The following is a 24,607-nucleotide window of genomic DNA, read 5'->3' on the forward strand; positions in this document are numbered from 1 at the left end:
GAGAAGGCAGGGAAGTGCATCTGGAAGAGGCATCGCTGATAGGTGACATGTCAGTCTCAACCTGACTCCAAACCACCCAGAGGAAAAGCAGGGCCTGGCTTTCAGGGAAACTGGTTGCACGTGTAACTGGTGAGGTGGGCAGTGAGCCAGCAAATCTTAAACTCCTGTATACATATGCAGGAGATACATTTGGAAGCAAGTATCTTGAGAACTGTGAAATACAGTCCAATGATATTTATCTTTGGAGGATTTTTTTTTGCTTTCTTACACCATATAAATTCCTTAGTCATTCAAAATTCATATACAGTAGAGGTGAAAACCAAACCAGAACTATGATTCTTCCATAACCAACAGGGCACATACTTAGATGCAATTTTCTGAAATTAGGTTACACTTCTTGTATGTTCACAAACAGCAAAAGCATATTAGATTGCAACATTTTCAAAATAATTGAGATTTAAAACATTTTTCCCTCCTTCAGTGGTGTTTACACAGCAATACTGTATTGCAGCCAGTTTTTCCTACTGTATGTAGCATGAAATTGCCCAAACTGAGATCCCTGCAAATAACAAAGAATAGAAGTTGCACTGGCATACATGAACTGCCTCCAACAGGATGTTTCTACTTGCTTATACCTTGCAGGAAAAGCATCAGGACATTGCAATTTTGTATTTATTTGGGCCAGCTAGTAGTTGAAACTTGCTGCATAAAACTTGTGTGTTAACACTTGCAATGTTCACCAACACTGTTGCTCCTAGTTGAAATCTTTAATAAAGACTTTTTCTAAAAACAATGCTGCAGATACTTAAGAAGGGAATATCTCAGCCAGGTAGTGTTATCTGAACGACATATTCATCTGTTTCAGGACTATTTTCCCTATGCACTGATAAGAATTTCTAAATAAATACGTATTTGTACAACAAACAGATCTAAGATGATTCTAAAAATGGCTTTAAACCTCCAGGTATTAAAAGATTTAGCCATTTTACTGTCAATACCTGCTATCAGACACCTTAGGTGGACATGGTGTTTGTATTTAGGTAATCCTAATGCTTTTAGGGCCTGTTCCAGCTGTTCCAGTTCTTTTCATAGCTGGGCAAGTGCCCACATTTTTGGTGGGGCAATCAAGATTAGTGGGCTAAAGAATAATAACATGCAAAGTCAATGCTCACCCAGACATGCTTTGTTCTGCATGACTGACCTTAATACCCTGTACATCCCCAGCCCTGTACATCCCTCAACTTCCTGCTCTGTCAGGAAGCTGACAGAGCTTTGTTTCAGTCAATCACCAGCAGGAACTGATAGTGTATGAACAGCTTGCAGCAAAGCTATCTAAATGCTCAGGGAAGAAAGTCATTACAGATTATCTTTAATGTACTTGAAAAATAAATTCGTACCTTTATCGACACAGTACAGGGAGAGCTAGTTTCCACAGATTAGCATAATAATCACCAGAGGAGTACCTTCTTGCCCATATTGCTTGCTTATATCACTTCAGTATCTTACAGTCTTGAGAATGCACATTTTTAGCTTCATTTTATTGTCCTGTAGGTTTTCCTTTGTACCTTGTATATTAAAACACAAGCCATGACTTGTTTTTCATGACAAAACTTATCAGAGCTTTACCACTGCAAACTGCAGCTACAGGCACCCACAGCCTCAGCTTCATCCACTGAATTGTCAGCCATCTCTCAACAGCAACGTTGCAGGCCTTCGGCCTAATCTAAGCAAAAAGGTTGGGCATCTCTGGGTTAAAATGAAAGCACCTAGAACAAGTGTGCTTTTACACAGCAGGATGCCTACCCATGCAAGGAAAGAAAAAAAAGGTCACCTTTCTTCAACAACAGAAAGGATGTATTTTGGCCATAAAAAGCTCAAACAACAATCTTTTCTCCCTTTTCTATTCATAAATATAAACCCCAATCTTGGGCCAAAAGAAACACTATGGAAACTTAATTATTATTAATAATTAATTAACCTATTTTAGTCTTTAGGTACTTACAGACTTAACTATTTAAGATAGATCAAGCTAGAGTGTTTCACATTTAAACACAAGTTGAACATACTGATGTACAAACTGTCAAAGGAAGAAAAAAAAAATCACAAAAATCACCAATATATTACAGTAAGAGAGCTTTTGTGTACATGAATATATGTTTAACCAGAGAAAGAATAATTCTGCACTGTTTTTTCACTTGAACAATTCTCACTTTTCCTGTAGAGGTGCTTCAGGTAAAGTCATACTATATGATGTTATTCTAAACTGGGAGGAAAAATCCCAAATCAAACAGACGAACAAAAAACCTGTCCTTTGAACAGTCTTATTTATATTTGATCTACTCCTACAGTACTCTTCTATTTGTTGCAAACACATGGGAAACACCCAATGTCTTTAGCACAGCTCTCCAATATAACACATCGCCTTGACTTGAGCAACCTAATGAAGAAGTAGCAAAGAACCACCTTGCCAGTGTTATTTAAAATATCTTCCTTTCAGAAAGGACAGTGTCCATTTAAAAATCTTGGCAAAAGTAAGGTAAAACTAGTTTCATATTTGTGTCCTAAATCTGCTGCCAAATTAACTTTGGAAATATATGAACTAATTTTAGAGAAGTCAGGCATCTGATTAACAACAGGTAGAACTAATGCCTCTCAAGTGCAACTGCAATTCTCAAAACTGGAATCACATTTTCATTATGAACTAGAACAAAACTGGTGCACATGAAAGACATGTGCAGCTGACACCTTCACCTGCACAGCCTGAGATCACCTCTCCTGAACCCAGAGAGCTCTGCAATACAGACGAGACACCTAAGCAGTTACTTTAATAAATAATAGGGTTGGACATGGGGCTATAAACACCAAATAAAGCTCTCCCTTTGATCTTCATAAAGTATTTAATGAAGCAGCCCAAAAGTGACAAAAATATTGCAAATCTGAACTTCAAAGATAGCCCTTTTCTCCAATTATCAAAAAAACTAATTGACCTTTCCCTTTGAGCTAAAGGTTCTTGTTCCGAACAAGTCTCTGAATTTCCTAGTAGACACTTGTTTCTAAACAGAGACTAGTTTTCATGAACCTTAAGATATTTTCATGAACCTTAAGATACATTAATATAAGCATTTAAAAAAGTAGGCAGTATCTTAGATTTAGCATTTTAAGAACTGCTTTTTTATGTGTCTTTTCTGAAACATTTGTAATGCTTTTTTGAGGGGAAAAATGTTTGCTGTAAGGCATTGATGCTTTTGAGTGCTTTAAGATGTATTTCAAGGAAATAATACATCTGAAACAATGTGGACCATATGGTCTGTCAATAATCATGTTAGATATTTACTTCAGTAAATATCTAAAATTAGTTAGTTACTTTTAGGCGGGATGAGTAGCTCTACTGTGTCTTGACAGTCCCATTACCTTGTTACTTTAATTGCTGAGCTAAATTTACAGTTAGCAGACTTCCCTTTTTCTTCAAAAAGACAGGAAGAAAATGGCAGGAGCTTAAGAAGAGATGCATTTATAAACACAGTATTACAAAATCCACTCTATTTGCAGCCTGCTGTCCCTCAGCTAAGTCAATGATGAATCCTTTGAAAGTTTTCTTCAAATTTTTACTAAATTTAATAGTTTTCAAAAAATAATAACCACTCTAATAATGTTTTGCACTACAATACAGAGAAACTTTGGAGGAAATAATGTCCAAAGATATCTGTCTTCATTGCAATATTAATTTAATAGCTAATGTGTATTATTCACACTGATATGCAAATACACATGATATTAGTCCAACACACAGCTGCTCAGAGAGATGCAGTCATGCATCTTAAGCCACTCTGACCCACTGGTATTAGATCTGTTGATCCACGATGTTCTCCTTCAGGTGAAGACAGGGAACATTTGAAGGGTTCATTCTTCTGCATATTAAACTGGTCAGTGTTTTGGCCATCTCTCTCAGATTTTCTTGCATAGGAGAAAAGCCTTCTGTGCAGTCTGCTGTTTTTAACACACATAAATGCAAACACGCTTCTCTGTTCTTCAGGGACTCTTCTTCTTGCTTTTCTGTTCTTCCTTAAGGTCTTTTGCATTACATCTGGACCCCAATGCTGTTAACATTTCTACCGTTGTCAAGTTGGCTCCCTTCATTATTAGTCGATCTCCATCAGCTGTAAATGGAAAAAATCTTAAGAAATCACAAAGTCTAAGCCACAATTACTCTAGTGTGCAATTGTTTTGTATATATAAATCCAAATAACCTGTTCATCTTGTCTGATTAGAAAGTACTCTACTTACTCTGATTATGCACCACCACCAAACAAATTAAACTGCACACAACACGCATTAAATTTTCATTTCTGAATTGCATTATTAAAAAATCTGAAAACATTTGTCTAGGTGTACCTATGGTAAGAACACATATTTGAATGGCTCATACTATACCTCCAAAGTCATCTAACAGAAGGCACAGAAGGCATTGAAAGATCATTTCCACACATGGCTCAGCATTTTAGCAGCCTGTTGTCTACGGTCCATTTAACATACTTCTTTAGCCAAAACAACAAATTGGTTTACACAATCTGGTGGTTGTGATGGAAAAAAATAGAGAGCACTGGGATTTCCAAAATTCTAAAAGAATTTATTTTAAAATGGGCAAAAAGCAGTACAAGTATTGTACCCAAGTTAATTATTTATTTTTGCAAGATTTGCAAATACAAACCCCATACCTAAACTCGTATAATGCAATACCATGCATGCCATCCAAGTTCCAGGCCCCATTTGCCAACTAGAAGAGCTACTTCTCTGGGAAAAAATCAGCTCTTAGAAAATTAAGAGTTCAGAGCTGTAGCTTTTGGCATAAGTGAAACAAACTGTTTTGGTTTTACACTGTGAAAAACATTGAGCTTTACTGCTTAATACATGAGATCAGAGTTAGAGACAAGAATGGGAAAGACAAGCATGGGGGAGGGAGGAACAAGCAACATTAACATTGAAATAAGCAGACTTTCCTAAGCAAAACAAATACCATTCAACACTTTTGACATTTCCAGCAATTCACTAAATACATGGAAGTTTAAAGATAAGGGGGTAGCATGAATCAATAATAATGAAAACTTTAATGGTCTACATGACATATTGGTCCATTATAGCACAGCAGGAAAGAAGATGCAGCCAGAGAAAAGGACAAAAGCAGCTTAGAGCCATCTGTTCACAGCCTAGAATCTGGGCTGCCTCCAGAACTGCTGAAATTTCCACCATCAATTCCCTGCCTGCTCACTGTGCCCTCAAAGGAAACCAAGGAATTTGTTGTACACACTTGACCTCATTCTGCAAATCCATCTGCACACGTGTGGCCTTACCCATATGAGCAGTTCCTTCAAACTGCAGAGGGAGTTACTCAGTTGCATAAGCAACTGAAGGTATTCAACTTTCTGTTCTCAAAACTGAGATGCTTCTGCCACAGGTAACATTAAAAAAAATATAGAAAGTGAACAGATTCTTACATCAAAACAGAGCTACATTTAGTTTCCTGGAATTGTACCTGTCTGCAAGGTCACATAAATATGTCACTACACAAGTGCATTCAGCTCTAAAGTTAAGTCAGTTTTTGGATCCAAAATCTATCAGATCTAACTGTAGTAAGGAGACATATATACACATTTATCTAGATATCAGGCTGTTAGTGACTCCTCTTTCTTTTTATGGACGAGAGCCAAAAAAAAAAATAATCATAGTAAAAACACAATAATAGTGAACAGAATAACACTGTAACACAAACTCAGAAGGTCTTTTTTTTGTTTAAAAATGAGCTCCTTACCAAACGTGACATCTACAAGTGGTTCAGATCCGTCATGTCTCACATCAGCAGTCACTTCACAGTTTCTATTAGTAGCTTGGATTTTTTTATGGTATATACATTGGAGAAATTTTCTGAAAATACATTTGAGAATATATTAAGTATGTGGTAGATAGCAATTAAAACCGTATATTTCTAAAACTGATTTGCATATCTAGACATTGCTAGGCAACAAAGTATAAACAAAATAGGATTTGTATTTAGTAATTTCAGACAGGAACTTCTTATATGAGAATCACTTTAAAAAATCCAAATGGGTATTCCTTATATGCTAACATGTAAAATGCACATAAAAGAATTTTGTAAAACTTCAGTGTATACACCTTCTGTGTTTTTCTCAGCTCGGTTAGTTACAATAATAAAAAATAATCAGCAAAGTCATTTTCATTTTTCTTTATAAGTCACTTGCTTGCCAATATTTTCTTGTTTGGGTTTGAGACAGCATTTATTTACTTGACATCGTTGGTCTCCTGTAAATTTCTGAAATGCATGACAGCTACTTGACATTCAAATGGCTTAAAGATATTCTAAATTAAACTATGGTACTAAATTAATTTTAAAAGTACATGTGTCTGTAAAGTCATTGCAAGCCGACATTTTGCAACTGTTTGGTGCAGAACCCACGCTACTCGAGAAGCACAATTCCTTAGGTTTCTCCAGCAGTTAATTACCCAGACAAAGGAGCAGCTGTTGCCTCCACTTTCTCCCATTACCAGCATTTGAAGGAGTTACTACACTCCCTACTACAGGATCAGCCACTCCAGGGCATCTCCCTGGGTACTTCGGTAAAGCTCATGCACGTATCCATATGCAAGGGCCTACATTAGGGCACGGAGACCCTCCAAAACGCACGGAATGAATCCTGTGTGCAGCCTGGTAACACCATAAGCAGAGCCCTACAACAAATCCCATTCTGAAACATCAAGGTTCTGCCTAGACTGAGCTCCAAAGGCCTGATAAATGCAAGCCCTCAAAGACCAAGATCACGGAAGCTAAATTGCAGCAGCTGTAGAAGTTTGGGAGAAAGAAGTTCTTCTCCTGAGAGAGAACAACAGGTGCTAGCATTTCCCTCACGGTTTGCTACCAGCACTTCTTACTCTTTGCAGTGACAAGTCCCAGGGCACTGCCAGGACAGCAGGTTTTCCGGCTTCGCTTGGCACCTGCAGCTTCTTCCCCAGGGCACACATAACCCCTACCTCCACCCCCAAAATAAAGAGAATTAAAGGCAAAAGGCCCAGCGTTCGTGCCTGCCGGGAAACGCGCACAACCCGCGCGCCTGGAGGGCACAGGAAGGACGTTTACAGACGGGGGAGCCCGGGCAGAGCACAGACGGGGACGACCCCAGCCCCGGAGCCGGCGCTGCCCCCACGGCCCCCTCACCTCGTGCTCTCCACGTTGGACTCGAAGGGGCAGAACCGGACCACGATGCTCTTCACCGGCCGCAGCACCACGCTGATCTTGGACGCCATCTTCTCCCCACCTCCTACTACAGCTCCCAGCAGCCCCCGCGAAGGAGCGCACAATAATGGTGGGCGCGCTGCCGCCCCGTGGGCAGGTAGGAAATGTAGTCCCTGTCGCGGCCATGGGGCGGGGTCTCTGTGCCGGGCGGGCTCCCGGTCCTATGAGTCTCTTTTAATAACCCTCAGTGCTCGGCGCCCGGCTCCTTCCTGGCTGAGGAGGGAGAGAGATCAGTTGAGCGGCCCTTCCGCTGACTCTGTAACACAGCAGAGCGGAAAAAAACCCAAAAAGACCAAAAAAACGTAATCATACTTTTGCCGTAAAATGACATAAAATATCCCCTTGGGCTCTGCAGCAGAAGTAGCAGCCCCTGAGCTGGTAAGACTGGCACGCAGGAGGCAGAGTCTGGGTAGCGCTCATGGGATGCTGTGGTACATAGAGTCTTTAGACTGAAGAAGCAGGGCTGGGTTTGTTTTCCTTTATGTTAAATCCATCCGTATGACCTGGCAGCTTCTAATGTCTTCCAAGATGTAATTTGTTCAATACGATTGAATTGACAAGTATAGTCATAAAATCAGAGAATCATAGGATGGGTTGGGTTGGAAGGGACCTTAAATTTCATCTAGTTTCAACTCCCCTGCCATGGACAGGGACACCTTCCAGTAGACCAGGTTGCTCAGAGGTCCATCCAGCCTGGTCTTGAACGCTTCCAGGCATAGTGCATCCATAACCTCTCTGGACAACCTGTTCCAGTGCCTCACCACCCTCACAGAAAAGAATTTCTTCCTAATGTCTAATCTAAAGCTCTCTCTTTCAGTTTAATGCCATTCCCCCTTGTCCTGTCACTACATGCTCTTGTGAAAAGTCTCTCGCCAGCTTTCATACAGGCTTCCTTCAGGTACTGAAAGGCCACAATAAGGTGTCCCCAGAGCCTTCTCTTCTCTGGTCTGAACAACCACAATTCTCTCAGCCTTTCCTTGTAGGAGAATTTCGCCATCTGTCTGATCACCTTCATGTCTCTCCTCTGGATCCACTCTAACAGGTCATTGTCCTTGTGCTGAGGAGCCTAGAGCTGGATGCAGCACTCCTGGTGGGTTCTCACAAGAGCAAAGTAGAGGGGGAAGATAAGGAGCAATAGGGAGCTGCCAATGCAGCTAAAGATAACTTAGAGGCAGTATTCCACAGTATATCAAGCAGGAGAGAGACCTGTGAGAGACATTGCTACTGAAAGTGAACATGTCTGTTTGATTGTTTGTTTGTTTGTGAGGGTTATGTCCAGCAGCTGCCCACCAGACCTTAAGCAAAGCTTGGAGAAGAGGAGGCTCAATGATTATCGCTACTGGAAGGAGGTTGTAGCCTGGTGGGAGGGTTGGTCTCTTCTCCCAGGCAACAAGCAACAGAACATAGAGAGGACAGTCTCAAGCTTTATCAGGGGAGGTTCAGGTTGGACATTAGGAAGAATTTCTTCAGAATGGGTGATTAGACATTGGAATGGGCTGTCCAGGGAGGTGGTGGAGTCATTGTCCCTGGAGGTGTTTAAGGAAAGACTGGACATGGCACTTAGTTCCATGGTCTAGTTGACATAGTGGTGTTCGGTCGAAGGCTGGACTCGATGATATTCCAACCTAAATGATTCCGTGAATCTGTCTGGCTGACGGTGGCGTCGTGTGTTCGGATGCCACTAGATGGCACGCACCTCCCTGGCAAGTGGCTCCACACACCGGGATCGCGGTGAGGGCTTGGGACACTCTTGAGTAAACTGAGCAGCGATGGCATTCAAACACACGTTACGAATTTCTGCGGAATAATCAATACAGATCCTGCTCTCGACCTACAGGAATTGCATTAAGTATCCAGCATCCCTTGGAATGAATAACCTAATTTTAGAAGCTTCTCTTTGTTTATTCTAAGTCCTCTTTCTTAAAAAAGAAAATCACGCAGTCATTGGGTAAAACTGTCCGCTGAGATTTAGACAAGAAATTAACCAGCAAAACTAAGCACAGTGGAGTCAATATAGTTTTAATGTTTAAAGTTTTTATTCTCTTTGTAGATATAAATTTTATTTATTTATTTAAATGTATATAAAGAAAATAAAAACATTAAAACCTTTTATTTATATATGTGTTTTGTATAATAGTCTTTCCTTATGGAAGAAATGTAAAAAATAAGTTACTGTGAGATATCTTTTGAAAGACTTCACTGTAACCAATAAATAGATGGTTTAAATAGAAATATTTCCTATTTATTAGGCTCAGATACAGGACCTGGTAAATAGAGTATTTTACATTTAAAATACAAAAGTAACATGACATTTCAACCTATCTTTCTTTGTCATAACACAAAGAGCTCAATGTATTTAATTTAAAATTTCCATTGGCTTCTATAGTGGCAATGAAGAAATAACATCAGCAAAGGACAGAGGAAGAAAGAATGATCACTGATTTTTCTAGGGGGTCCATTCTCCACACTGTTGGTACTATGGCACTCACTAACTTAAAAACATGGCAAAAACAGTTTTGTATTTGTTTTGTATTTGCTCTTATTGCATTTTGATAGTAATTTCATGAAGAATATTTTGCTTACATTTTGCACAACTAAATGAAGATAAAATTTTGTTTACTCCTTTCATGCTTAGATCAGTTAACTTTTTGACTTTTATTGTCAGCACTAAAACTTGCATCTTTCCCTTCAAGCCATCTATTTGGAGTTATTGAAAACCATCTCTGCTTTTTCAAAGTAATTTTAAAATTTTTGAAGTCTGAGAGATTCCTGGTAACATGAAAGAACAGGTATCTGGTCACTGAAAGACTCTTTGTTCTATTTCACCTTTCAAAGAATAGCCTGTATCTGTGAAATGAAACCAAGTGTTCTTACTCATCCCTATGAATAGGAATATCTCTTCCTTGGATGCTACCCTACTTGTTGACAACCAAGTCTTTCTGAACACTTACTCTAGACGCAATAGTTTTAGCTGATGATAATTCTGATGAGAATGTGAACTTTTATAGTTGCTTAATTAAATAAATAAACAGCAAAGTGACACAGCTATTAAAAACAAACAAACAAACAAACAAAAAACAAACCCATCTTCTTTCTTTAAAGCCAGGTAGTGGTTAACCACAGGGTGTTGGACTACCCTCAGTTTATACCAGAGTAACTCCAACTGACTTCTGAAGCACAATATTTAAATGCCGTTCCAGGAAATGCCATGAATCAGTCTCTCCAGCTCCAGCAGGTAATCTGGGAACTGTTAAATGTCTGCATTTGAGATTGTTTTCTGGGGACATCCTTGGGAATCTGAATGACTCATGATTGTTATATCTTGTGATAATCATACACATTTCTAAAGCATAGTATCATGAAGAAGCATAAAAGGATATATTATTATAATGGAAACAATTGTAGTATTCCTATCACCAGGTTGATCTTTTTTATTATAAATACTGCCTCATCCCAAGTCTATGGATTTTCATGTCATCAGTTTCACTGAAGTGTAGCCACAAGCCCATAGATGATTTATATCTCACCCCCATACACACAGCTAGGAAAAACTGAAGCTATGTTTTTACACTGTAGTTATGAAGACAGGCAGAAAAAAAGACTGTAGTAATAATTATACTAAGTCAATTTTCCTCTTTTCTCATTGATCATTCCAGATCTCTTAGATCCAGGGAGAACTCTTCTGCATTTCCCCATTTCTTACTTAATTGCTTTCATTTTCTGTTATGTTTTCTGACTATAGAAAGGCCCATGTATCAGAACTCTTGAAATCTTATTTCTCTATAGTTTGGGAATGTCTGCTTTTAGCATCTTGGCTCCAGCTTTTGACTGCTCTTCAAACACTGCATGAGAGAGGGTTGTCAATGCTGCATTTCAGGTAAGGTGTAACACCTCTGTGTGTTTATTTGGTTCTGAAGACTTCGATCATCTCTGCCTGTCCTTGGCTGATTCCCTCTTCCACATCTTCATCCTTTGTTTTGCTGAGTCTTTCACTGAGTCTTGTCACAAATGTCAATAGGCCTGGAATGTATCAGTCCAGGAATAAAATTTAATGCTGCCTCCAGGGCAGTAGCCAGTGCTGAGAAGTGAGCCAACACAAAGTCAGCAGCCTGCCTGATTTGCACGGAGGTGATGCTTCCAGATGGCCACCTGAAGAGGCTCTTTGAGAAAGAAGGTGTGCTGTGCCTGACAGGAGAAGCAAATTATTTCTGGAAACAGAAAAACACTCTGACAATTGCAGTATCAGGAAGCATATCTTTGAAAGAGCAATGGACAGAGACAGTCAAGATCACAAAGGACTTGTAGGAAGTCATTATAAAATACTCATGCCACACTGAAAGACTTGTTGGAATGAATTCCCTACCATACTGGAGGAACACTACTTATAGTCATAAAAATATAAATCAGTCTGTGTTTTATGTCTGATTTTGTTTCTTCTTTTGAACTGAATCTTCTTACACCATATGGCAATTATTGAATTTTAAAAATATTTCCCCAAAGACAAGAACTCATAAAGGTCCTTCATTTTGTGAAAATTGTAGAAGTCAAGCATAGTTTTATACTAACAGTACTACCAATTTAGCATTTCATTTATAAACCAGTTAATAGTTGTATGCTGTTAATGTGGTTTTCAAAAATAAAAACAAAAGTAAAAACAACCAGCAAAGGTGCCACTTCAAATGAGCTTGGTTTATAATTACTTCTGAAGTAGTAACTCTGCATATCAGTTCAGAAAAGCTTTTATAGGAGTGAATAAATAGATTCCCTGGTTGCTCTTTACTCCTCTGCAAACATGTATTTCTATTGCCTGAGGTTAACAACTGCCAGCAGAAATGTTTGCTAAAATAATAAGCAGCATTTAACTGGCTGAGAACATACTGTGCCAATTCCTGACTTTTGTAACTTAATTTCTTGAGGATAATACTGAAGTTTTTCGAGCTATGTCTTCATATGAGATAGAGCAAAAGCTTTACTTCATCTATTTTTTTCCCTGTCTAATAAATACTACATTAAATACCTGCAGTTATCATTTGGATTTTTATGTTGATTTAAAACATGCAGTTGCTTCCAGTGAAGAAAGTTCATTATCATAATAGCAAAAGGCATAAAGGTGAGCTGAAATGAATGGCAACAACCCAAGGTTAGCACCCTAGTCCTTGAGGTGTGGAATCTGTTTTTGAAATGCCGGGTAGATTAAATGTGTGTATTTTTACTTTAAAGGACCTTGGACATACTGGCTCACAGGTCACAAGTATGCTCCCATTTGACAGATCTAACCTTAACAAAGTCATTATCATAGTTTAAGATGGGATGGATTTTCAGAAGTGCAGGATTTGGGGAAAGCAGTTGTGTTAGAATTTGATCTATATTTTCAAAGACTTCCTGAAGGTTTTTCTGTGCTTCGAATAATTTGTTACGGATTCTGAGGAGCTCAGCAGCATATTGACATTTGTACCACTTTGCTAAGGGCATGCTTCAGTGTTGTGAGTATTGTAAGCAAAGCAGTTCGTTTTCACTGTCTTCTGCTAAGAATAGCCATGCCTATAGATCGATGTTTTAAATTATTAGTATTGTCAGCAAAGTATAACAACACAACTCAATTGAACATGGTGACCAGAGAAGGTAGTTTCTCTATACGCTTTAATTTTTTCCATGTCAAGAACTTTCAACTGATATTTTACAAGCTTATTGATGAACCACTTTTAACTTCTATTTTATAGACTTCAGGGAGGTATCCAGGCATTGCACACATGTAAGTCATAGAATACCTACTTAACACAGATAGAAGTTGAAACTTAAAGTGTCTAGTCAGCAAACATAAAGGAACTAGATATCAAAATACGGGATTTTTGTACAACTATTTTCTGTAACAAGTTTCATTTCATTTTATCTAATTATTAGCATAAGTAAAAGTTATCTCCTCAAGAGAGTAACTGTAAAGAATTCTTAACCATATGAGTGACTAGAAGACTCTATTTCTTTAAACTTGAAAATGTATCAATGAAAATGCTAGTAAATTTAGTATTTTAATTCCAATACAAAGGTAGTTTGACTTACTGAGAAGCCATGATAAAAATATTCTGGCTTGTAAATTTAAACATGCCACAAATCCTTCATGTGAAGCTCATTTTACGTTTGCAGTCCTATGTTCAGTTACATGAAAACCTTCACACCAGACCCCCTAGCAACTGGATCATGAATCTGTTGGTCTTACATTGTACTAGAATAAGAGAGGCATGTTTGGCTAAAAGCTTGCGCAGCGCAGAAGAGTACAATTCTGGTGGTGTCACACAAGAATTCCAGATGCAATGCAGTCAATTATATGCACTGACTTACTGCAGCAATTAATAGCATAAAGATCTGAGCCATTTTGAAGTGTTTGTCAGATATCTCCTTAATGTGATTACAATAATAATGTAATATTTTCATTATTGTGTACTAACTGAAGTAAGCATGCCAGAAGATAGAGGAGAACAAATAAGATAATGCAAGAGTTGTTTGTTATACGTACAGAAGCTACACTGTAGAAACAATAGGCACCAGATGACAATTTAGATAAGTATTCCCAGGAAATTTATGTTACACAGATGAAATTAGGAATATGAAATGCCACAAAAATAGCAAAACTGGTGAATTTTATTTAAGTGTATATTGCCAGTTAATAAGGAAATTTCATCATTTCCAAAGCGGTGGTTTTCAACCTGTGGGCCCCTAGTCATCTGTGGCCTAAAAGTTCGTGAAGGACTGTTTTTAAAAAACATAATTCTTACTGTTGGCAGGCTTCCAGTCAGGATCAAGGAGTCTCAATCACTACTTAAACATTGTGAGGATGTACAGATCAGTAAAGACTTATCACAGTGGTGTAAGTGGTCACTGTTCAGCCCTGATGATAAGAGATAGCAGAGCATTGGTTAATAGGCTTGTTCCAAGAGGTGAGATTTTCCAGACAGGGATTCTTAATGTTTTAAAAATATCAAGGGTTCTTCCCTGTATGAGTAAAACAAGAAGAAATAATCACAATTTTTGCCCAGTCTTGAATTACTGACAGCATATGTACATTTTACCCCTCTTGAACTAATCAACTAAGTTAAACATCTCAGAGCTCTGAGGATAACCAATTTGTTTCTTACCTTTATCCAATTTCTTGTGTGAAGCATATACATATTAAAGAGAGAATGTGTAGGTTAGAGATTTCAAATACTTGTGTTTAGTTTTGTGCATATAATGCTTTTGTTCACATATTGAAATTGCTGAATCAAATTTCACTTAGGTCAGTCATATTTCTCTCTCTAGTTTTGATGGGTAAATATTACCCTGCTGAATCAAAAATACAAAACTAGAAATATTTGCAGGGCATTTATTTTTATGCTCTTTTCCATTTTTTTGATGAATGAGCAACTATAGTGATAAGATATTAATAACGATAGTAATATATATACATATATATTGTCTATATTTCAAATATAAAATATAGAAAAAGATATATATGTATTTTCCAAATATAATTTCTAGCAGTAAGAAAATTTGTCTCTTCTTATTGAGAAACTTAGTGAAAAACAAACATTTGTGACCCAGTATTACCATACTAAGCTCTAGAGCTCTACAGAGATTCAAACAAATATTCAAGGAATAACCACTTTAAAAGGAAGGTAGAGAAGCTGTGAATTTAGCTACATTTAGTCAATCTCCATCATGTCTGCAATGAGGGAATACATTAATTTCCTGCCTACTGTAGTCCCTCACAGCAAATCCATATCATCAAAGAAAGACTAAAACATCAGTTTCCAAAGCATCTTTTTCTGGCAAAACACATCAATTCTGTATTGACTCCAGGTACAATAACACTGTGAGGTTTGGAGGACGCAAGCTGTCCTTGTATATGTGTCCCTTGTACAGCAGTAGCTGGGATTATTAGCAATACTAAAATTAAGGTGATGTCTGACCATTTGTAGCACACTCCCATGCTACAGGCACAAAACAGGTTTGTCATTGTCCAAACTAGTAAGAGTGATGCTTTTGCTGTGACTGCACAGAAAGGAGCACACCATTTGAGAAAGGCAGCAGCACACAGCAAAGAGGCAACTGCCTGTGGCTTCTCACAGAATGCATTTACGACAGCAGACAGCTCCTCTGGAATAGTTGTGATGAGCTAAAGGTCTCTGCTGCTGCACCCTGCGCTGCCCACAGTAGCTAACAATAGTGCTCTGCCTTTTGTGGGGCTTTCACCTAAATGTCTGTAATCAAGCAGATTTCTTCTCCCAATCTTAGACAAATATATACATAACCTATTTCAGTTATTGATTTGTTCTATTTGCTAGTGACACATTTAAGTTTTAAATCCTCTGTGCTTTTCACTGTCTTAATAAGCTGCTCCTGCCTCCCCCTCCCTGGGGGCTTTCGGGACATAGTCAATACCTATAAACTCTAAAGATGTGAAAGGAGTTTCATGTCATTAAAGTGTTTCATGACTGGAGATTTCTTTATTCCTTCTTGTGATTTGTGTCCACAATATCTGATCTTTAATATCAGTGTTGTCTCACTTATACATTGTGTGCCCCTAGGGAGTGTACTCAAGTATGTTACAGGACTTAGTAGGGGACTTTTGCTTTATATTATACATCTTCCTTATCCACTATCAGAGAATTCTCATCTGTTTATAGATTGTGCAATACCTCAATAAGTAAAATCAGTCTTCTAGAAGAACGAGTTCTGGGAAAATTGCTTATATTGCTTTCAGATATTGCTTCTCTACCAGATTTTTCACTGCATTTATGTCAATAATTCAATTTTTTACTCTTTAATGGTACAGTTCCTCAGTAAAGACCAATTATCTTTAGGAATATCATAGCTGTCAGGCCTTTTTTTCCACTATACTTGTCATACCTGAGGTTCTGACTGTTGTATTGCTAAGGTTTCTGGAAACTGGGTTATGACTGAACCTCTTTCTCCCTCTTAGAGCACCTCCAAGAGGCTTAAAGGGGGTCATAAAATAAAAATGCAAGTGAAGGAACAGTTACCCAGCTTCCTAACCCTACACAGAGTCCATATACTTGAAAATGTCAAGGGATTGTGGGCATGAGATGACAGTAGGTTCCCAGGACACCCGATTGCTCCTTTGCAAGCCAGCTGTGCTGGCTTCAGCAGTCTCTCCTGGATCTCCTGCTGCTAAATATCAAGTTGGCCCCATGTTAGCACAGCCTCCCTCTGCTCAGGGATGCAGTCCCAGCATAACAAATTGCACTTGAACAGCTTGAGAGCTGCAGATGGCTTAAGAGCCCCAAAACTGCCACCCACCATCTAACAGCAGCCAGCAGCTTCCAAATTTGTTGTAAATCCTTGCAGCTAGTAACTACAAACATTTATCATTTTCACCATCTGAAGAAAACAGTCTGGTGCCTTCTCATCCTAGAAATGTGGGGAGGGCAGGGCAGAGAAGGTAACTACACTGAAAGGAGTCTCACAAAGACAGATGGGGCCAGAAAGAAGCTGTACTCAAAGAAATGCAAGTCTAAACCACTCTCCATTCCCTGTGTTGCTAAAATTTCATTTTACAAAGAGAAATGGCTGATCAGGATTCTGATCCTTTCCAGAAGTCTGATGAAGCCACCATCAATCTTACTAAAACGACTAGTTTTTGAGTGACACTGCACACTCTTGCATAAAAATGCTCTATCAACATCGGGTTTAAATATATGCATAACTGGCTCCACATGACTTGAGAATGATCAAGTCCTTGAAGCAAAAATCAGGAAACTTCATAAAGCGAAGTGCCACGGGAATGACAACATTTTATGTATTTATGAAACTTTTCCATTAGGAAAAGTAGTCAAACATGCAGCAGTCTTAGTCTGCTTTCATATAAGCACTTTTCAACAGAATTTGCACAACACAAGAGTATGCATGAAAATATATGACATCTAGATGAAATACAAAAGGGATATTAATCCATTCGGTTGGTATCAGTACATTAAAGGGCTTGCTCTGCCCCCTTAGGAGATTGATATGATCTCGTCAGCCAGTGCTTGAAACCTTGGCTGAAAAGTCTCATGCTTTGTTTTTCTGGTAACCATTCCAGAGAAAATCTGGGTGCATTGAGGCTGAAAAATGTCTTTTTCAGCTCGTTCAATTCAGTTCAGCTCATTCAGGTGACATCTAGTAAAGAGATGTCTCAGTCAAATAAATACACATTAAAGGCTTTACATATTGTATCAATCAGAGAAACAAAATGAAGAGAAATTGTTTGAAAACTGATGATTATTGTAGAAGTTAATACTGTTGCAGAAAAGAGAAGTGAGGGATAAACTGCCAACCAAATTCTTGAGTGTAAAAACTACTGAAGTCAGGTAACCAATTACAACAGAGTCAATCATCATCATCATGGCTGGGCTTCGCGAACGAAGATTTGGGAAGGCACTATCCACATTTGCTGCAGGCACGCTGGTGGCTTATGAGGCCAATACGTGACAGACATATCCGATTGCAAAAGGCACAGCAGAAAGACTCCTTAGATGGTGTATTCTGCAGGACACGGTTCTTTCTGCGTTGCCTTTTTTCCTCGAGAGTGATCCTCCATGTGTTCTCGAAGGAGACAGCTGCGTTATAGATGGCGTGTCTCCAGGCCTCCCGATTGGAGGCCAGAGTAGACCAGTTATGGTGATCAATATGGCCAAGGCTGAGATGTTGTTTCAGGGAGTCCTTGTATTTTTCTTCGGGGCTCCTCTCATGCAGCAGCCAGTGGCAAGTTCACCATAGAGCAGGATCTTAGGGAGGCGGTGGTCCTTCATCCTGGAGACGTGCCCTGCCCATCGCAGCTGTGTTCTCAGTAACATGGCCTCAATAATAGTGACAGCTGCTTGCTCTAGTACAGATGTATTGGTCACATAATCTGACCAGCGGATGTTAGGGATTGTACGGAGGCAGAGTTGATGGAAGCGTTCTAGGAGACGCAGGTGGTGGCGGTAGATGACCCATGATTTGGAGCCGTATAGGAGAGTAGACAACACTATGGCTTTGTAAACACTGATCTTGGTGCTTTTCTTTAACTGTTTATTACGCCATACTCTTTTGTGAAGTTTTCCAAAAGCACTATATGCCTTAGCTAACCTGTTGTCTATCTCTCCGTTGATCTTACCATCTGAGGAGACGAGGCTACCAAGGTAATTAAACTGTTGGACTGATTTGAGCTCTGTGCTTGTTTCCGGCACTGATCAGCTACAAGACCTGTGCTCAGAGTCAGTGGTTCATTGCCATTAAATTTATCCAGGTGACATTGGTTCAAAATTCCTGTTGAAATTTCTGAATTCAACTCAATAAAACCTCTTTAAAGCCAGAATAGCCTTGGAATTAATATGAATTTAGTACAAATTCCTTTTAAAATGCTGAATGCTACAGAAATGATGACTGTATCTAATTGTGCCAGCACTTTGCGAAGCTCACTTATATGTTACAGGTAGGCAAGTCATATCAGATTTGCTTTAATGGATTTTCCCAGAAAGCATTTTCTCAAACTGGTGCACAGCTGAACAACCAGAGCTTGTGTAATTCTTCTCTTGTATGCTTCACAATGTCATTTTTTGGTCTTCTAAATGTGAGATTCCAACTGAAGAAACAGAGCATGTAATGTTGGCAATAGAAGCAAGTCATGTGAAATTCATACCTTACACCTGCTTTTCTATGCCTCTTAGGCTGTGCCAAAATGCTACTCTCCTCTTGGAAGCTAAGCAAATATCAGATGCCTTTCATTTCCCAGACATGTATGCCACATGCCACAATGTGCTCCAAGTCTTATTTGCATTTGAAGAAGAAAGAATCAGTCTTTTGTGTGCTGTTATTGCAATCATTGCTGTTGCAAGGATATTCTTTTCCTGGCAGGTATAGATTGCTTAATTGGTCCCATCCATCCAAGAATCTCTGGTTTTTTCTACATTATCATGCTGTTTGTAGGACTTGTGCTACCCTAATTTCTTTTCCTTAACATATTTGACAATGATGAGAAAATGCTAGGTAAAAGGAATCCCACATTTCTTTTCTTTGCTCTATTTCTTGCTTTTTCTACTGGGTGCTGGCTGTTTTGCTTCGGGAAAACACTGACCTACAGAACTCCAGAAAGCCTTCTGTGCCTTAAACATGGCAAGCTATAGCCAGTGCTGACTGTTTTAAGGATCCAGGTCTTCCCTGTTACCTCCTAACTTCCCTGTTCCTTACAGCCACAGGCGGCCTGGAAACATTATTGACTAGACTGCTGGCTTTGAATTTCTTTGGTGGAAAATGAAGAATGATGGCAGGAGAAAACTCGCTGATCACAGTGTCATCCCCCTCTCTGCCCTTAATTTTACAAATGGGTTCATCTCTCTTTCTGCTGAATTCATCCAGAGATTGAAAAGGATCCAAGTGAAAAAAGAACTGGTAGAGTACTGATTCTGGACAGGATTCAGCTATCTGTGCATGGGTGCTTACTATTATTTAAGACAGTGGGTGCCTCCTGATGTCCTCCAGCTGCCCACCTTATGGGAAGGTCCAGCTTTTCTTCTAACCCCCATGTTGTTTCTGCCAGCCCATGAGGATGATCTGGATATCCCAAGTACCCCCAAAGAATGTCTTAAGAAGTACACTTACATTTTTGGATTCTGTAAGCATAGCAAATATTTTAATTTAATTCATTGAATGTGGGAATAAGTTTGGACTGATATCACAAAAAGCTCTCTTCATGAAGGTTTTTACAACACAAGATTCTGGTATTAGGAAACCAAACAGAATTCAGTCTCATTAAACATCTATCTGCCAAGATCTGCAAAAGAGGAAATGAAATAATATTTTAAAAAAATTTGGTGTATTTTTCAATCTTTCTTTGGAGTGTGTGGTTGTTTTGTGAGTAGAGATCAGCATACTCAATAATAAATATTTAGGGAGATGGAATATGTATTAGTGTCATTACTGTTTGGGAAAGTCAGAGAATAACTGATAGTTTGCTTGTAAAGTCTTTTCTTATATGGGAGAAAGAAAGGTCAGCAATAAATAATTTTAAGTGAGGAATACAGCTAGATTTGGAGGATTTTCTGGGAATATGATTTACTTCCTCCTACTTCAACCTAATAAGCAGAATAAAGGTAAACAAATGGCATCAGCCTCTGAGTTAGATTTTGGTGAAGACAGTTGTTGACAAGTCAACCTTACTGTATTGCTAGAACTTAGTTGCTAGATGATGTTGGAATGGCTGGACTTGCTGCCAAATTACGTCATCTTACCTCTTGCCTTCCATGCCTTTCCAGTTAGATATAAAATCTATTATTTCCCTCTTACCTGCCTGGATGAATTTCACTCTGTTACGAGAAAGTAAGATCTCCAGCTCCCAAACACAACCAAAAAGAACCTATCTTTAACCTGCTTGGATAAAGCTCTATGAGCCAGCCTGGATGACCATTCTGGCCATTGTTATGCATAAACAGCTCAGTAAGGTAAGAGTTGTGGACAGCTCTGGAGCAGAGTGGGCTTCACCTGCAAGACAACTCCCAGCCAAAGACTCTCTTGTGACACACCCAGAGAGTTAACTACAGGGCTGTACTGTACCATGTATGGTTTTGCTCTGCTGAATAAATCTATTAATATTTCAATTCACACCAGTTTAGAATTTTTCAGAAGAGAACTTCAATTTCATGATGTTTCATTATTAGTATGGCCAGTCTTCGCGAATGAAGATTTGGGAAGGGTCTTTGCCCTTCGAGCCTGTGCAGTGGATTTTTTTTTTTTTTTTTTTTTTTTTTAGGTGAGACACAGTGTGCACTGAGCTGAGCCCACCCTTTAATCCTAAGGTTCATCTGCCGGGGCCGAGCAAGCTTGGACGGTGGCAGTGAGGTCCTCAGGACGTAGGTTTGTTTAGAGTGACCTTCTCTTAGATGGATGGCCTTACAGGGCTAACGAGCTCCATCTACCCGGGGGACTCCTCTGACCGGGACCCGAACCCGGGCCGCAGCGGTGAAAGCGCCGCATCCTAACCACTAGACCACCAGAGGGCCCCCTGTTTCATTATTATATGGCACCAAAAAACATAGTTGGGAGATACAAAACAATACCATGGGTGTTACGAAAGAAGAAATCATGGTACAGATTCAACAGGAAGAATAATGGGAGTTAACTACTCCTTACCCCTTCATAAGAAACACACTTCAGACTCCTTTGGTCTTTCAGGTCAAGCAACACAACAGATTCAATGCAGTGCTAGTAGTGAACAGGCTTGAAGAGTACAGAGAGAAGAAACACATCCTTCCCCATTGGACTACTCTCAACAAGATCTTGTTTGTTGCCACCACGAGAAGCTGTCATCTTGGGTCAAGGGTGCAGAAATGTCTTGACGTCCCTGGGAAGTTCTGCCCTGCCCTGAGATGGCAGCCCTTAAACAGAGTAGAGCAACTCCTGTCCGAAAATGTGTCCGCTTTTACAGCTTTGCAGTTCACAGCCTTCTTCATTCAGCTCTTATCCAGCAGGTTTTTGTTGTTGTTATAACAAAGGGCTTTTGCGCTCTTTGGATTTAGCTAAACAATCAGATAATTTGATGAAGTACTCTAGGTGGAAACAGTACAATTTTTTCCACTGCACAGTGCATCATCATCAATTAATCAATTAATTAATGATGACTTAATCAATTAATGATGTTGTTGTTGATGATGATGATGATGCTAATAGCAATAATTGGCCTGGTAATTTTTCTTTTTTCCTTTAATATGCTCAAATGAATGGTCCTTAGATAATTAAACTCCCAGGCCACTTATATGTGGATCACTCCAGTGGCTACTTCAGCCATTTGGAAGAATCACACAGCAGCTTCACACAGAGAGGGAAATAATATCAGCTTTGCTTTCCCCCAGGAAGCAAACGCAGATGTTGTCCACTTGAAACTAGTGTAATTTATCATTTCCTGTACACTACAAAACTGCTAGGTTCAATAAAAGGTAAAGGTGGAACACTGAAACAAATCTGGAAGACCTTAGATGATATGAAATAGAAATTTGTGCTGCAAGGGATATACGGAACAGGAATAGTTTTTATTGGTTCTGTGTCAGTATTTAAAACCAGAGTGACAGTGGTGGTGTACTGGTACTGCCTGGAAGGGGAAGTTTATGTAGACAAAGGTAAAAATAGATATTTCTAATCTTTCCAGCTTGCATAAGAAAGTCTTCAACAGATTGAACAATATTTGGATGAAAGACATTTAAAGCCCAGGAGACTTTGGCTGAATGTGATTGGCTATTTTCTGTTCATGGTGTGTTCATACTTCCTTAAATTTATGTGACAAGTACTAGTGCTGAATTGTTGAAATTTGAGTGATAAGATTTTGTTATAATTGATCAGATCTGTCCCAAGATATTCTCTGGCTGGGTCACTCAGGTAAGAATGCAGATTTTCAATTACATATGTGCTTGTTCCAACTGCTTTGGAATTTACTCTCTGAACCTCTCTGTAAGCAGGTTAAGTTCTTCTCACTAAACTCCTGACTTCTGGAATGAAGGAGTGCACAAGAGGGATCCCTCAATATTTGCAGCTTCCTTATATTTCATAAACTCATAGAACACCATGTTGGAAAGGACCTCAAGGATCATCTTATCCAAACTTTCTTGGCAAAAGCATGGTCTAGACAAGATGGCTCAGCACCCTGTCCAGCTGAATCTTAGAATCCAGTGTTGGGGAATCCATCACAGGGAGATTCCAGTGGCTGATCATTCTCATTGTGAAAAATTTTCCTCATTTCCAGTCAAAGCCTCCTCAGGAATAACTTGTACCCATCACCCCTCATCTTTTGCATGTGACTCCCTGCAAAAAAAGGGGGTCTCTGTCTTCTTTGTACCCACCTTTTAATTATTTGAAGATGGTGATGTGTCCCTTTAGCCTTCTTTTCTCAAGGTTGAACAAACCCAATTCTCTCAGCCTTTCCTCATGACTTCCCAGTCCTTTGCCTGGTGTGGCTGTCTGGTCACAGCTGAATTGGGGACATGCAGGGATCATGGAGGGGCTGTACTGCGCAGAGTTCACTTTAGATCTAGATAGTAGCAAAGCACTAATTGGCAGATATTAGTATTAGTGAAGCAGTAACAGAATAAAAATGATTGTGTTATTCCTCTGTGCAGCTACCACCAGTCTGCTGTGAAATTATTTGGAGAAAATGCCTCCAAGTAAATAAGTCATTGTATCAGGGCACCTCAAGACCCCAAGCCTGTATACCTTCAGTAATACTGCTGTCAAACTCGTTTAATCCCACTGCGTACAAAAGGAGTTCCTCCTGATTTATACTTGGATAGACTACAGTAAATTCAGCACCTATTTTTTCCTGCTACTTACTTATATCCATTTCGAACTTTGATTTGAGGTTTTTAGCAAGAGGCTTACTGCCAAAGAAAAGCTGTGTTCTTCTCTGTGACAATGTCATTCTCAGTCCAAACAGTGAAAATCAGGTCTCACATTGACCCTTGAAGGTCTTGGTTTTAGAGACCTTTGCCTGGTGTTTTCCAGCCATCATCATAAGCACATAGAAAGAATTTGTCTTAGTCACTTGTAGGTTGGACTGGTGAATTTTTTTTTATTAAGCACCTCTAAGCAAGTAGTTCTTTGAGCAGCAGAACAAATGATATTATTTTCCAGAGGATTCCCTTGTGTTTAAGAAGATATAAAGGTATTTATCCAACTATTTTCTGCACTTGAGGCGGATGTAACACCTCTCCTTTGTGTGGAGTCTCTAAATTAGTAAGGCTAAGAACAGCCTGTACCTTCCATCCGGCTGCTTATCTCCATGAAACTCATATGGATTTAAATCATTATATTTCAGGTGTGCTTCCAGCTGGGTACTGCATTCAGTATAAAAAGATGGGGAATTATGGACAGACAGATCCCACACGAAGACAACAGAAGCATCAGAACCTCATTTCTAAATGAAAGTGAGTTAAAAATGTCACATAAGAAGAACTGCATTTTGCCTATTGTATGCAAGCATCAGAACTGCCCCAAAAATTCAGGATCGGACCTCAAGGCAGACACTCCCTAAGTTGATATTAACATGAGATAGCACAAATCTCTGTGTCTGCAGAACATTCTCCTTCCTTATCTGCATTAAACAACTGTGATTTAGTGTGCAGTAATTTATCTCTGAATAAAGATGAAAAGTTGCAGTCAACTCCTTTTGATTGGAATTTTTGAAAGTGTGCAGAAACTGGTACATGTTACAGCTCTGACTTGTGCTTGAGGTGCAGTCAGGAAGAAATTCTTTGAATGAAATTTGGATTCTTAAGTATTGGATGTCAACCATCAAGCTGAAAATAC

General features: G+C 39.2%; 1 protein-coding gene and 1 long non-coding RNA gene across 4 annotated transcripts; one reads left to right on the top strand and one right to left on the bottom strand.

Annotated features, from left to right (window-relative positions):
* Positions 1-313: 313 nt before the first annotated feature.
* On the bottom strand, positions 314-7,377 carry MRPL53 (mitochondrial ribosomal protein L53). 2 transcript variants are annotated; one of them, XR_004359745.1, is made up of 3 exons: positions 6,943-7,085; positions 5,807-5,919; positions 314-4,157 (listed from the first exon to the last, which is right to left on the bottom strand). XR_004359745.1 is itself a non-coding variant. In XM_032702853.1 (3 exons), the coding sequence occupies exons 1-3, from the start codon at positions 7,312-7,314 to the stop codon at positions 4,030-4,032; spliced, it is 330 nt and encodes a 109-aa protein (XP_032558744.1). In that variant the 5' UTR covers positions 7,315-7,377; the 3' UTR covers positions 314-4,029. The 2 variants fall into 2 exon arrangements, 1 of the variants encoding a protein (XP_032558744.1); XM_032702853.1 differs by lacking the exon at positions 6,943-7,085 and adding an exon at positions 7,226-7,377.
* On the top strand, positions 7,105-24,398 carry LOC116794294. 2 transcript variants are annotated; one of them, XR_004359748.1, is made up of 3 exons: positions 7,105-7,400; positions 10,410-10,538; positions 24,117-24,398. It is a non-coding gene; the product is annotated as an uncharacterized LOC116794294 (long non-coding RNA). The 2 variants fall into 2 exon arrangements; XR_004359747.1 differs by lacking the exon at positions 24,117-24,398 and adding an exon at positions 11,368-12,109.
* The last annotated feature ends 209 nt before the right edge of the window (positions 24,399-24,607 follow it).

Source organism: Chiroxiphia lanceolata, chromosome 1 (assembly GCF_009829145.1).
Source record: "Chiroxiphia lanceolata isolate bChiLan1 chromosome 1, bChiLan1.pri, whole genome shotgun sequence".
Classification (NCBI taxonomy): domain Eukaryota; kingdom Metazoa; phylum Chordata; class Aves; order Passeriformes; family Pipridae; genus Chiroxiphia; species Chiroxiphia lanceolata.